The sequence below is a fragment of the Bidens hawaiensis genome, unplaced genomic scaffold, assembly GCF_021521415.1.
Source record: "Bidens hawaiensis isolate Kalapana, Puna unplaced genomic scaffold, B.hawaiensis_p1.1 tig00010854_1, whole genome shotgun sequence".
NCBI lineage: Eukaryota > Viridiplantae > Streptophyta > Magnoliopsida > Asterales > Asteraceae > Bidens > Bidens hawaiensis.
Window position 1 is genome coordinate 314,186 of NW_027491837.1, and position 12,729 is coordinate 326,914.

General features: G+C 33.6%; 1 protein-coding gene and 1 pseudogene across 2 annotated transcripts; both read right to left on the reverse strand.

The window, feature by feature from the left end:
- Positions 1–236: 236 nt before the first annotated feature.
- Positions 237–5,881, reverse strand: LOC143536622 (exocyst complex component SEC6-like; annotated as a pseudogene). The gene is made up of 25 exons (XR_013135915.1): positions 5,624–5,881; positions 5,450–5,488; positions 5,290–5,378; positions 5,107–5,197; positions 4,924–5,013; positions 4,752–4,831; positions 4,528–4,620; positions 4,391–4,417; positions 3,726–3,821; positions 3,523–3,633; positions 3,405–3,447; positions 3,270–3,325; positions 3,039–3,147; positions 2,831–2,971; positions 2,544–2,723; positions 2,157–2,246; positions 1,979–2,065; positions 1,855–1,899; positions 1,714–1,792; positions 1,561–1,630; positions 1,377–1,463; positions 1,137–1,226; positions 709–825; positions 578–640; positions 237–382 (listed from the first exon to the last, which is right to left on the reverse strand). The product of XR_013135915.1 is annotated as an exocyst complex component SEC6-like (transcript).
- A 3,906-nt stretch (positions 5,882–9,787) lies between these two features.
- LOC143536623 (desiccation-related protein At2g46140-like) lies at positions 9,788–11,801 on the reverse strand. The gene is made up of 2 exons (XM_077030566.1): positions 10,872–11,801; positions 9,788–9,981 (listed from the first exon to the last, which is right to left on the reverse strand). Exons 1-2 carry the CDS (start codon positions 11,799–11,801, stop codon positions 9,976–9,978), a joined length of 936 nt encoding a protein of 311 aa, XP_076886681.1. The 3' UTR covers positions 9,788–9,975.
- Positions 11,802–12,729: the final 928 nt, after the last annotated feature.

Consider the following 12,729-nt stretch of genomic DNA (forward strand, 5'->3'; position numbering starts at 1 on the left):
TGATGAATTAAGTTTAAAAGGCTTGCAAAATAAAAAAACAAAAAAAAATGAATATACATGTATCCAACTTTAGGTTACCAATATCATTTCAAAATACAATATCCACTAGTCAAGAAAATAACACACCGGTGCTAATAGTTTTTAAGAGAAATGAAAGTTGAGCTAAGAATAAGCATGAATACAAATTGGAATTCTAAAAATTACTGAATTAGTATAGCAATACCAATTTAGCTAAATTAATGCAACTTTAGGCATACATTAGTTATTTTTTATTTTTATCTGATGTGGTCAGTAACTTCAATTTGGAGAAGACAAAACTTGCCCTCGCGGGATTTCCATCGACCAGAGACTTCTCATATATTTCCTTGCATTCTCGTACAACCTGGATTTTGGACGAGAATAGAAGATTTAAGTCAAAAGTAGCCTAATGTGCAAACTTTAATGCATAAATTAACCTCCTAAAAATTATTACTATTGGAACAAAATTAATCATGTTTAATCATATTTGGCGCACTTATATTCAATTTCGTAAGCCAAACTGCCCATTTAGCCACCTCTAGATCGTTAACGTACATACCTCCTTTGCATCTTTGCGTGGTATTCCTTCACGCAGCCCAACAAGTTTCTCAACAACATCAGGCTGCAATCATAACAAAAATGAATGAAATAGCTCACAGACAAATTATTAGCAAACTAAACCATACTTATTGGGCAATCGGGTTGATGTTCAAGGATATGTGTGTAAATAAGAGTGAAGGTATCCTGGCTTTCAGCTGATGCAAGCTCTCTCAAATCAGTTAGTATCCTGAGCTTGTTTTCAACTTTCTGCACATACAATATCATAAGTTTCAAATTTAGAATCACCAAAGAGGCGGCAGGCAAGTTAGGTAGCGTGTAACACCCTAAGAAATTTTCGAGGGACAAATAACTATATAAGGTTGGTAAGTAGTTAACTATATTTTTCCCTTTAGGTGAACCACATTTTTTTGTTATCAAACGCTACGAATTAATCTTTTTATTAAACACATTCATGAGAATTTAGAATAAGTAGTGAATTATATAGATATGTATAGTGTGTGTGTGTGCGTGTGTGTGTGCGCTTACATGAAGAGTGGGCGGGAGATTTAGTAACTTACGTTAAAACTTATGTATTGTTTGAAGAATTTCATAAGAACCTCTTCATCAACTCTCTTCCGTTCAATTGTTTCCTCCTTGATGTAATTTTTCTATAAAAATAAAAAATAAAAAAATTAACTTTGATGTTCTATATACAGCCTACAGAAAATAAACTTAGGACTAGTGGCATAAGTGTGAATTAAAAATAATAATAATAAAATATAAGAAAAATAAAAAATTATGAACCATTCTTCAGAAACCTGAGACAGAAGATGATCAACATAAACAATGACTGTTGTTGCAGACATGATTCAACAAAGTGCCTAAATGATCTCTCTTCGATATACCTGACAATTATTAAAAACCATGATTAAAAATGCCCAAATAAAAACAACTATTCATGAACTACAAAATAAGTTATTGATGTTAAAGCTTGAAACTTACATGTTCACATCCGTAATATAATCAGCAAATGTTTTCACTAGGTATTCAGTAACCTGTCCTTTTCTCCATTCTGTACTCACGATATAATCCATAATCCATAAAAACAAATAAGATAAAAGTAAACTGATAACATGATAGAAAGGAAAGTTTTACCTTTATGATAAAGCTTGACCAATAATTTCTGCACGTCTGGATTATCAAATATGACGATGACAGTTTGACGAACACCATCCTAAATCAAATTTATTATAAGTTTCGCACTGGCTAACATAATAGTAATAACTAATATTATACCTTTGCAACCTCCAGAAAGCCTTTACAGGTGTTTTCAAAATTAACCTGATGCAACGATCAAAGTTGTAAGTTTAAGTGTAATTAGAAAACAAAACAATTTGACTTTTCAAATTATAAAAATAACCTGCTCCGTGTAATTTTCTGTAAGAGCATCGATAGTGCTAGAAGCGAGCTCCATAGCAAGATCATCGCATCGCAAATTATTGTTAATCTGTCGTTATTAAAAAGAGTTGAGTGGATTTGAGCATCTGTTTAGTTTTATGGCAAGTTTAAACAACTGAAAAACAAAGAAAACTGCAAACCATGGTTTTCAGCCATTGCAGTTTTAAACCACTTTCAGAAGCAAGTTCTTCCAGTCTCTTTCTTTCAAATGCTTGAAAATCATCCATTGCCTATTAAACAACTTGTATTCAGATTTATTTATGTATGAGAAAACACTGCGAGTCCCAAAATAATGTCATACCAAATAATTTGAATTTTTACCATCTGTTTATTTGATTTTAAAACTGCAGTATCCAACTTTCTTTTTGAAAATAATAGAAATAAAACCATCAAAATTTATTTTATTTTGATATTTGTTCTAGTGCAAGTCTTTTTATATTGCAGTGTCATCTACAAACTATTTCATTTGTAACTTGTGCAAACAATATGATTTTTTATAAATATAAATGTTCTGATTTTATATATACCTGAATGACGAACAAAGCAATTCTGTATAACATGACTTCTGTGCTATTTTCTCTAACAATTAGCACTTGTTCTCCTAAGATTGTAAAAAAGTCAACAGCAGCTGGAGTATAAAGCTTCCCTTTGGCTGTCGATTTTGGTGGTCGTAATTTATCAGCCTCAAGTATATTTAAACACCATTTCTGAAAACAATTAAAACAAAAGGGCCACAAAAAAAATCAAGAGTAACGTAACGCTCCTACGATATGAAGAAAAATTTTGATCATAACATAATAACAAGCTAGTTCACCCTTGTTGTTGCTTGCATTCTCTCGACATATGAATCCATTAGGAGATCCACTGCACCACTTTCTGAACAAACTTGAGCTAGTGACTCATCAACTCCAAGTGCAATCAAGCTAGCTTCGTACTTGACCACCCACCAAGTTACCTGATTTCATTTTTAGTTATAAGTCATTTTATGATGATCAGAAATTACATACAAAATAGTGAAATACCTTTAAGATTTCCATATTCGTAATATCATTAATGCGCCCATTAAGTAGCCTTAGCCACTGAATAAACCTCTCCGTGTACAAATTCACCATCAGCTGGAATATTTCATATCTGCAAACTCAAATTCAAATTAGAAATTAGCTAAAAACTGCTTAAGCAAAGAATCATAGTGCTACTTTAATGAACCGAAAAACTAAAAATAAAATAACACAAAGAAAATAGTTTAAAAAAACCTTGGAGGAAAACAAGGAGCCACAAAATCGTATATGTCTCCCAGCTCTTCCGAAATCTGAAAATAATTTACAAATAACTGCTCAACTGGCAACTTGTATCCTTAGTTTTAACTAGAGCTACAGCCATGAGTATACCTTTTTTGCCTCATCTATTGCACCTTTTAAGTTTTCAAAGACTTGCGGTCACAAGAACATTGTTATGATTAGATGGTAGAAAACACGATAATAAATTGCGTATATAGGTTGAAGAAATACTTCTGATAGTAGTTTGCTAAATCTTTTTTCAACTGCTATCATCATATGCTTATAACATTTATCTTTGTAGCATTTTCCCTGTTTTGTAACAATTGCAGAAGTGGATTTTCTGCATTTAAGGGTCAAAAGAAATAACATTTTAGAAAAACTATCATAAGGTTAATTAGCGTGTATATTTAATTTAATAACAATTATACGTACTTTCCAGCCACGTGAGAATTTGCTACTGTTGTGGTTGCACAACCGCCTTCAGCCTCAACAGCTTGTTCATCACGAATCTCTTGCATTTCAACAACTCTACAAGTGTGGTGACAAATATGGTAGCAAATACTAGGTGTATTAGTAATGGAGGCCCAAGTATTGAAGAACGTGCCATGTTATATTTGGAGGCCCATGATCGTGCTTCCAAAGGTGACCCACGAAAGCGGGCATAACTTGGCCCACAAAGCTCCGTTTCAAGCCCATTACCAGTCAAATCGAAGCTTGAGACGAGGAGCACGTTGTGGAAAACGCCTACGGCGGATTGGCCCTTGTCCGAAGCCCAAAAACGCCTTCTAAATAAAGTTATGGGCCTTTTTATGTTTTTTCGTCAGCTTTTACGTTTTTCTTTTTAGGTTTGTGTTTGGCCCATGGCCTTTTTTGGGCCCATTTCGTATTAGAAAGCCTATTTATATGTTTCTTATGTAATCTGAAGAGGTATACTTGAATTTGATTATTAAACATCTTTTCTCTTCATTTTCCCATACCTTTGGGTGGGATTTGGATGTTTTGGAAGTTCATCACGGGAATTTGAACGAATTGGTTTTTAGAAGATTCAATAAACCATATCCAAAAAAAATGTTAATGCTCTTGAATAATAAACATACCTTAAAACACGCACAAGTGTTTGTGGGCTGCAATTAAGACACATGATGACGCTCGTAAACCAAAAGTTGCAAATGAAGAAACATCGCATACAAAGAACGGGTGCATTAAGGAAGGATACAACTGTGAATTAGCATACCTTTCTTTGGCAAGTTCAAAAAAGTTAGAAATATGTAACCACAAGGTCTGCTCAAATGTTTCCCAAGTCCGATCTACTTCTTCAAAATACTCCCTGTAATATTTTCCATAGTTAACATGTTAACCCAAAACTTCTTTAGTGTGATTAGCATTTAACATAATGATTTTTTTTTTCAAATCACCAAAATGTTAAAAAAAATTTAAATAAGAGACTTTGACCCTGACCTTAGACTGTCAACTTCCACTTTATGAGATCCTGCAGCAGCTAATGCAAACCTCCGCTTTCCATCAAGAGCTGTTAACCTCTGAAATTTATGAAGATAATAAAACATATATAACAGTCAACACAGGATTAAACTTTAATACTTTGTGAGTTTGTGTAACATTGTATCCCTACCTCATATGTGTTGATGAGGTCTTTATCATTACTTAAGGAATCAAGTGCAGCAGCAGCTTCTACAGAAAAGGACATCATCTCCTCGAGGTCCTAACAGAGGCATTAATATTATTTTATTCTTAAAAAATAAGATGAGTCAAGGAAGATAAAATGCTCCATGATTGGCCGTTTTTAGATGCATACCTTCAATGTGGTGTTTATGTTATTCCGTGCATTGCTAAGAAGCTTAATCTGATCATGATTATCAATTAACGCATCGCATTCTTGACATAACCTGAATGAGTAAAACACTATAATTAGTCTTAAAGGGTCAACTATATCTATTTGAGTCAAAAAGACTTACAAAAATGACTTTATCAAATGTACCTCTGAATACAAACAAAGTTCTCACAGAGATTATTTACAATATTATCAGATGATGCAAGTGCTTTTATAACAGCTTGTGCCTCTTCAACCTGTAAATAACGCACGTAATTAATTGAAAGCATTATCATTCAGGACTAAAGTTTGAACCAAAATAATTTACCTGTTGAGCAACCATGGTGCTAAGTTGTGCATCATTCGCCTGAAATAATGGAAAGAAAAGGTTAGGTGCATCATTCTCCTAGCGCCCTTTTAAGCAAGTAAAGTTTCATATTCCTAATGGAACTTGAAGGTAGAAAGATGGAGAAATAAACAAGCTAGTATTAAGATCCAAAACCTGTTGGCGTGCAATGTAATCCGCCTTTATTGAAGAAGTCGATTGCAAAAGCTCAGGAAGCGGCAAGAGCTTTGCAACCACGCCAACTGCATACTCCTCAGCTTCCATCATCTTGCCTGACATTATAAAAGCATCAGCGTGCCTGTATGTATAATACAGTCAAGTTAAACAACAAACAATGAACTAACAAGTTGTATGCTTGTATGATTGTATCGTCTAGCAAACTAGCAGTGAACAAACCAACACATTACATATACATTTATACACACCATCTAACATCAGTTTCTGTATATATGTATACACACACACACACACAAACATAAATTAGCTTCCTTTTAAGCATATATTAAGCACAGTTCACTAGACTCAACGAAACATATGACAAGAAGCCAACTAGATTCCAGTTGAACGATCAAATAACAGTTACCATCTTTCCAATAACATAGTCGATCAAACCTAAGTCCTAAAGACATATTCCAGGAGAAATATGAGTTTTGACAAGTGATTGAGATTTAAGACCAAATTGTTTTTGCAGCATTTTTTTTCTTTTTTTTTCTAAATACGTATTATTGTTTCATTGGCTCATTGATTCAGTTACTTGAAAAGTCGATTTATGAGCACAAGTTGAGAAAATCCGAATAATCCTTACTTCATTCTTATCGATGCTTAATTAAGCAAAAGATAATGTAATAATGGTCGAATCAATGTGAAGCTTGCTTACTGTATAGAACAATGCCCCTGTGTAAACAGAGTATACTTAACACCTTAGGAATTAGGATGCTTTCCCTAAACATGGATCTTAATTTGTTACAATGTTTTTCAACATTCAACAGTACATTACATTATCACTTGTGTATAAAGCGAAAAAGAAAAAAAATTCAAACTATAAAACATCATCAGTTATTATTATTATTATTATTATTTTGAGTTTCTAAGTACGTTTTCATTATTAAACTAAAAAAAATTACAATAAAGTGGCATGTAAGCAGGCAACAAGCTGCGCCGCAACCCAATCAGAATATTATTTGTAGTGATAAAAGGTTCCTCATTTTCACTGGTGAAGCATAGTGAGGGCCAGGGGCTACTTTTTCGCCAGAAAATTTTTACACGTAGTGCAAAACTACCCGATTTCAACCGAAATTTTGAGCCCGGCCCCCCTTGTTTATGAAATTTTTAAATACATTTTGAGTATATTAAAGGACTAGTCGTTCTCGTCCAAGCTTCGCCGCAGCTCATTTCCACCTATCGGTTAAGCTTGCAAATACCCAAATAACATCTCTGATGGAGCAACTGATTAATTTGGTAAATAAATTAAAAAAAAAAATTATGTAGAAGACACAAGTAAACTTTTTAAGAAATTACAACGTTAATATTATTAGTTTAATTAATATTCCGAATTAGTAAACATTCAAAGAAAGATCAAAGTCTAAAAACCCTAACCCGTACGACAAAAAACAAGAGAATCGGTGAATACATATATAACGGAGATGTTAAGAAAAAGGTGGCAATTGAAGGATTAGTGAGAAGAGTTTGGTGATTTGCTTACAGAAGAGAAGAGAAATAATAGATCCAAACGAGACTGGGTGGCGAATATACAACAACTGAAGTATCTGTTTTGTCTTTGATTTGTTCTTGACACGCATTGACTGCTGTCTTTATTGCTATTTATGTTCTCTTCTGTTTACGTGTGTGCGTGCAATGGGTATGTTCACTTGTAAGTTGTAATCTCGAATAAATTAATAATCGTTTTTTTAACGGCAAACAAACGTATACTAGTCTAGATACTTCGTACGGAGTCACCCAATGATAAAAGGTTGCCGCCGGCTGGCTCAACCCAGCTGTACGGAGCTCTTAAACGCCTCCTAGTTATATTCAGTTGCGGGGAAAACCCACTCGTCTGAAGGCAGAGGCCCACTGGTGTAAAACCCAGACGCTATCATGATCGAACTGTCAGTATTTCTTCATTGAGTCACCCATGTCATTCATAATTTGTTGTATGTGAAAATTGAACTTGGAACCCTACCAAAGAAACTTATCCTTCTTACCACTACACCAAATTAAAAAGGACATTTTAATAATCGTTAATTATATTGGTTTTCAAAATTTAGAAAATACTAATATTAATATTCTATTTAGAATTGGACAAATTTGAGTAGTTAGGATTAGGAATTGGGCCGAAATTTCGTAGATGTTGTTTTAGGACTGAAATTTCATTAAAAGCTAAAAAAGGATAACTCGCAAGGAGCAAGAAGTCTATTACAAAATGAAGATGAAACCAGCTACACTCTAAAGGAAAGTTGACAATGCAAAACTTGAAACATTTCTCTCATTCTAGTGTTACCCTTTTGCTCCAATGTTTTACTCACATGAAGGACGTGGACTTAATTTCGTTTATCACCTTTGTCATTTGAAAGGGTATATTGCTAAAGATAAAGTCATTCCTTGTTTTCTAAATCATCCATCAAATTACCACCGAGATAGCTTTAATTGCCATACATTCCTACTTATTCTTCATGATTTACATGGGTAATCAAGGATCTCCTCAACCGAGTTAAAATATCCCCGCTTTGGTAATTTGACCCAATCATGTATTATTGACCAAATTCCTCTTGAAAACGAGCAATTCATGATTAAACGTTCTGCCATTTCAACAAAGTTTACAAACAATATAGTAACTTACTTTTATTCTGCCAGATATTACGTATGTGATACAACATATTTGCATGCACATGCATGCATTGAGAACACCTAACATGAATCCCCACAAATTATTTTATACGGTCTATCCTAAATTGACGCGGGGGAGAGGGGGGGGGGGGGTCTGGATACAAGACGATCCACATTTAGCTATTGTGTCTATTTAGGGGATACTTAATCCCATGGTCCTCTAAACAACAACCGACTTGGTCTTGTTCTGGTATGGAAGCCGGGTATCAGGGAGTCGCCAATGTAGTCTTTAAAGCCTACTAGAATTACACCATCCCCCAATGCATGTGACAATCGAGTATTATGAGAGCGTAAGTGCGATATATCTCATTGGCAATCACATCAGCATCAATGTACTAAACGCGTGTTCGTTTCACATAATTCAAAGAAATTGGAATTAAAATTCCATGACATTGTGTGTTCGTGTCGTTGGAATTGGAATTTTAGTTTCATTTTGGTGTGTTTGGTTTAAAGAATTGGAATTGGAATTCAATTCCTTCAAATTCCTTTAAATTAAGGAATTCCAAATCCTTCCAAAATGTGAAGGAATTCAAGGAAATTCATTGGGATCTTTTCTCAAAGATTTTTTTTATTTTTTTTTTTAAAAAAAGGACAACGAATAAAACATTTTAACCTTTTAACTTTTTTTGTTTTAAATTTATATTTTGACTTATGAATTTATTATTATTATTTTTGAATATTTTTTTGAGGGTTTTTTTTTCTAAATATAAACTCATAAAAAATAATAAAAAAATCATAACATAAACAAATTACAGTTGGTGTTCATAATATATTCTATATAAACTGTAAAGTACATATATTCTAATATACTCACGAGGTTGAAGCAAGAGGTTCATGGATGTTGAGACTCAATCAAATATTGTCGGATTGGAGTCAGGTAATTCTTTTGTGAAAATGTCGGCAATATGATAATGGGACGAGATGTGAAGTACTCTAAACTAGCCCCGAGCCACCTTCTAGCGAATGAAATGAATATGTTTCAATGTACTTAAAGTGCGTTCGTTACACAGAATGGAATGAACTTGGAATTGGAATTTGCATAGGATTTGAAATTTAAATGAATTGGATTTGAAATCTGAACATTCCAATAGGAATTGAAATTGGAGTGAATTGAAATCCAATTACATTCTTAATGTGTTCGTTTGACACATGAATAGGAATCGTTTTTTTAACCAGGATAGTGGCAAAAACATTTTAGTTTTTTTAGATTTTTGGTAATCATAGCATAGGTCAAATTCATAGGCGCAAGGCGTATGTTTGCAGGGCCTCTTGCCTGTTTTTATTGTCGTGTGCAGTGGTTACAAAATCTAGTTTTATAATATAACACTTCTATTTATGTCGGATCACTTAGACAAAGTAGATATGTTATCAGTATGTACATTATTATTCTAGCCAAGCAAGCGTTATTTCTAAGGCACGGTATGATGAACAAAAGCGTAATAATATCAGCAACATAGGAAACAACAATTAAAAGTGAACATACGATAAAGCAACCATAAATAAAACATGGATCTCAGTATCAATTTCACATCCATCAACAACGCCTTCATGCAGGGATAACAATTAAAAAACACAAACCTCTCATAGACACAACACCAACTCCCTTTATTATTATCCAGCATTATCTACTCCTGCATAAATAAGACCCCAATTCTATAATGACGATAACAGTAAAATTGCATTAACAATTTGTAAAAGATTTCATACACGCGGAATAATTGCTAATTAAGCAGTGACATATACGTGTTGCCCCCGAAACATACAGACAATGAACCATGTGAAATATGCATACTATGTTTATCTTTATCACATTATTTTAAAAAGCGTCCTTCCTAGTTTGGTTTTAAAAAGTGTGAGGCGCTCTGAGACATAAGCCAGAGCTTTACGTATGCAAGGCGTTGCTCCAACTACACTCATATAAGCTTTATATACAACCGAAGGTTGCATCTGTTTCATCTTTATACATATCAAACATTTATCAAGTAAACGGTTCATAATCTCTTTATCCTTTTGGTAGTATTAACATACAAACCTACAAATCATAACTTTGACCAATTTTGGCTCAGTCTTGGGCACTACCTCAAATCCCTGAGGTCTTTTTCCCAGAACTTATCAAGCTCGGCTAGTTTCAAGCTCGAACTCAGCGTTGCTTGGTTCATTTACTGTTTATTACCTAATTTTTATACATTTACAACTTTATATGTGTGTGTATATATATATATATATTAATTATAACTTTTATGATTAACATATAAATATTATACAAATATATAATAAACATGTTAAATAGAAAAAATATATAAAATAATAGGCTCGGTTAGGCTCACAAGCCAGCTTGAGCTGGGCTTATTTACAAAACAAACTCACTTTTAGCCTCGAGCTCGTTTAAGCTCGGCTTGAATCGAGCTTTAGGTCAGCCGATATCGATGAGCAGCTTAACTCGTTTACACCCCTCACTTTTTTAAAACCAAACATACAATAAAGAATGAACACATGTTGATATAATAAAAACTGCACGTACCTCGTCGTCATCGTCATCGTCATCCTCCTTCTTAAGGCGGGTGGTCCCACCTTCCCTATCAAGAGGAAGCTTCATCCCTCCAAATGGTGTGTCCACATCAATATTCCCTTTCATTGAATAACCAGTACCTTTCCCTCTAATCATATCCCACAAAGCCGACCCGCAATCTTTAGGCCTAAAAGTTATGGGAATATCAAGATAAGTAATACCATTTTTCTTAATATTCTCAGTTTTAGCAAGCTCTGCACCTCCAATGCTGACATCACACAACCAAACCTCATAGTCAAGCGCATTCAACCCCAAATCAAAATCATTTTTGTTTTCCAACTTCAAATGAAGAGTCGCAATCGTCTCTTCAAATGAGAATTTCTGAAACTTAATCTTCTCAATGTCAACATCTGGTTTGTAAGGTATCGGGATCTCTCCGTTCTTCTCAAGAGGCAACGTAAGCCTCCCAAAAACGGGAACATCCACAATTAAGTCAACTTTGACTTTGTAAGGAATTATACTACCAGGCTGGATATCAGCATATGTGTTCTTAATGTCATCATATATCAAACAAAGTGGGATTTGAACAGTTTCTGAACCGTGTGCATGGATTGTACCAGCATCAGGGATCAATCCGGATATTAACTTTCTTCCATCACTTTCGATTAAGTAATTGATGTCAATGAGAGGGATGGGAATCGGGTTTGGGTTTGTGACTAGCACGTCTACAATAAGATCAGCCTGTTTAAGGTTGATTTTGGGGATGTGGATTGCTTTCACATCAGCAGTTGGTTTTCCAAATCCTATTGTCTCTTCAATCTTTTCACCAATATCTTGAATAAAATCCTTTACTTTATCTAAAAATCCACTGTTTTCACCTTCTTCATGTTCTTTTTCCTTAGAACCTCGTTCCACTATCTCTGGTTTATCACACGAAGACATACCTTGAAAACAACAAGTATATTAGTGTTGCATTGTTAACTTTCAACAGACATTAATCTACACAAGCAGCTGTACACGTTATTAAACATACACGAGGTGTTATGTGTACAACCAAATAAGCTTTATGTACCACTAGAAGCTGCATCTCTCTAATCTTTTTACATATCATCTGTTTTATCAAGTAACCATTCATAATTTCGTTATCCCTATGGTTGTTTTTACATATCAGCATCTATAGACCCTAACTTTGACCAAATTTGACCAACTCTTTGTACATCAATTTGGTTTTCTAATAAACAATTTAGTAAATTCAAGTAAAATCCTAATTAATCAGCATCTTATTGTTACAATACAACCATCTCTTGATTTAAATATAAAAACCTACAAAAGTTTTAATCATATCAATACCTTTGGTTGTTTTTACACATCAGCCTCTATAGACCCAAACCTTGACCAACTCTGACCTAGTTTTTAATTATCAATTTGTTTTTCTAACAAATAATGCAGTCAATTCGAGTAAAATCCTAATTAAATCAACATCTTATAGTTACACTTACAATAAAACCGTCTCTTGATTGAAATAAAAAATTATCAAAAGTTCTAATCAAACCAATACCTTTGGTTGTTATTACATTAATATCAGCCTGTACAAACCCCAACTTTGACTAATTTTGACCTAGTTTTTGTTCATCATTTTAGTTTTTAGTTTTTTTTTCCTTTTCTTTTCATCAATGTAGTTTTATAACAAACAATTTCATCAATTCAAGTAAAATCCTAATCAAATCAACATCTAAGAGCTACAAAACAACCACCTCTTGATTAAACATCTTACAATTTTATAAAAATAAAAACATTAATGAAAATAGAAGCATCTCCTTTACATCATCTATCGTTGTTTCGCGATATATCATCATATCGATCAATCATA

Coding starts and splice junctions, on each gene's coding strand:
- LOC143536623 (XM_077030566.1), bottom strand. CDS start 11,801: ATGTCTTCGTGTGATAAACCAGAGATAGTGGAACGAGGTTCTAAGGAA.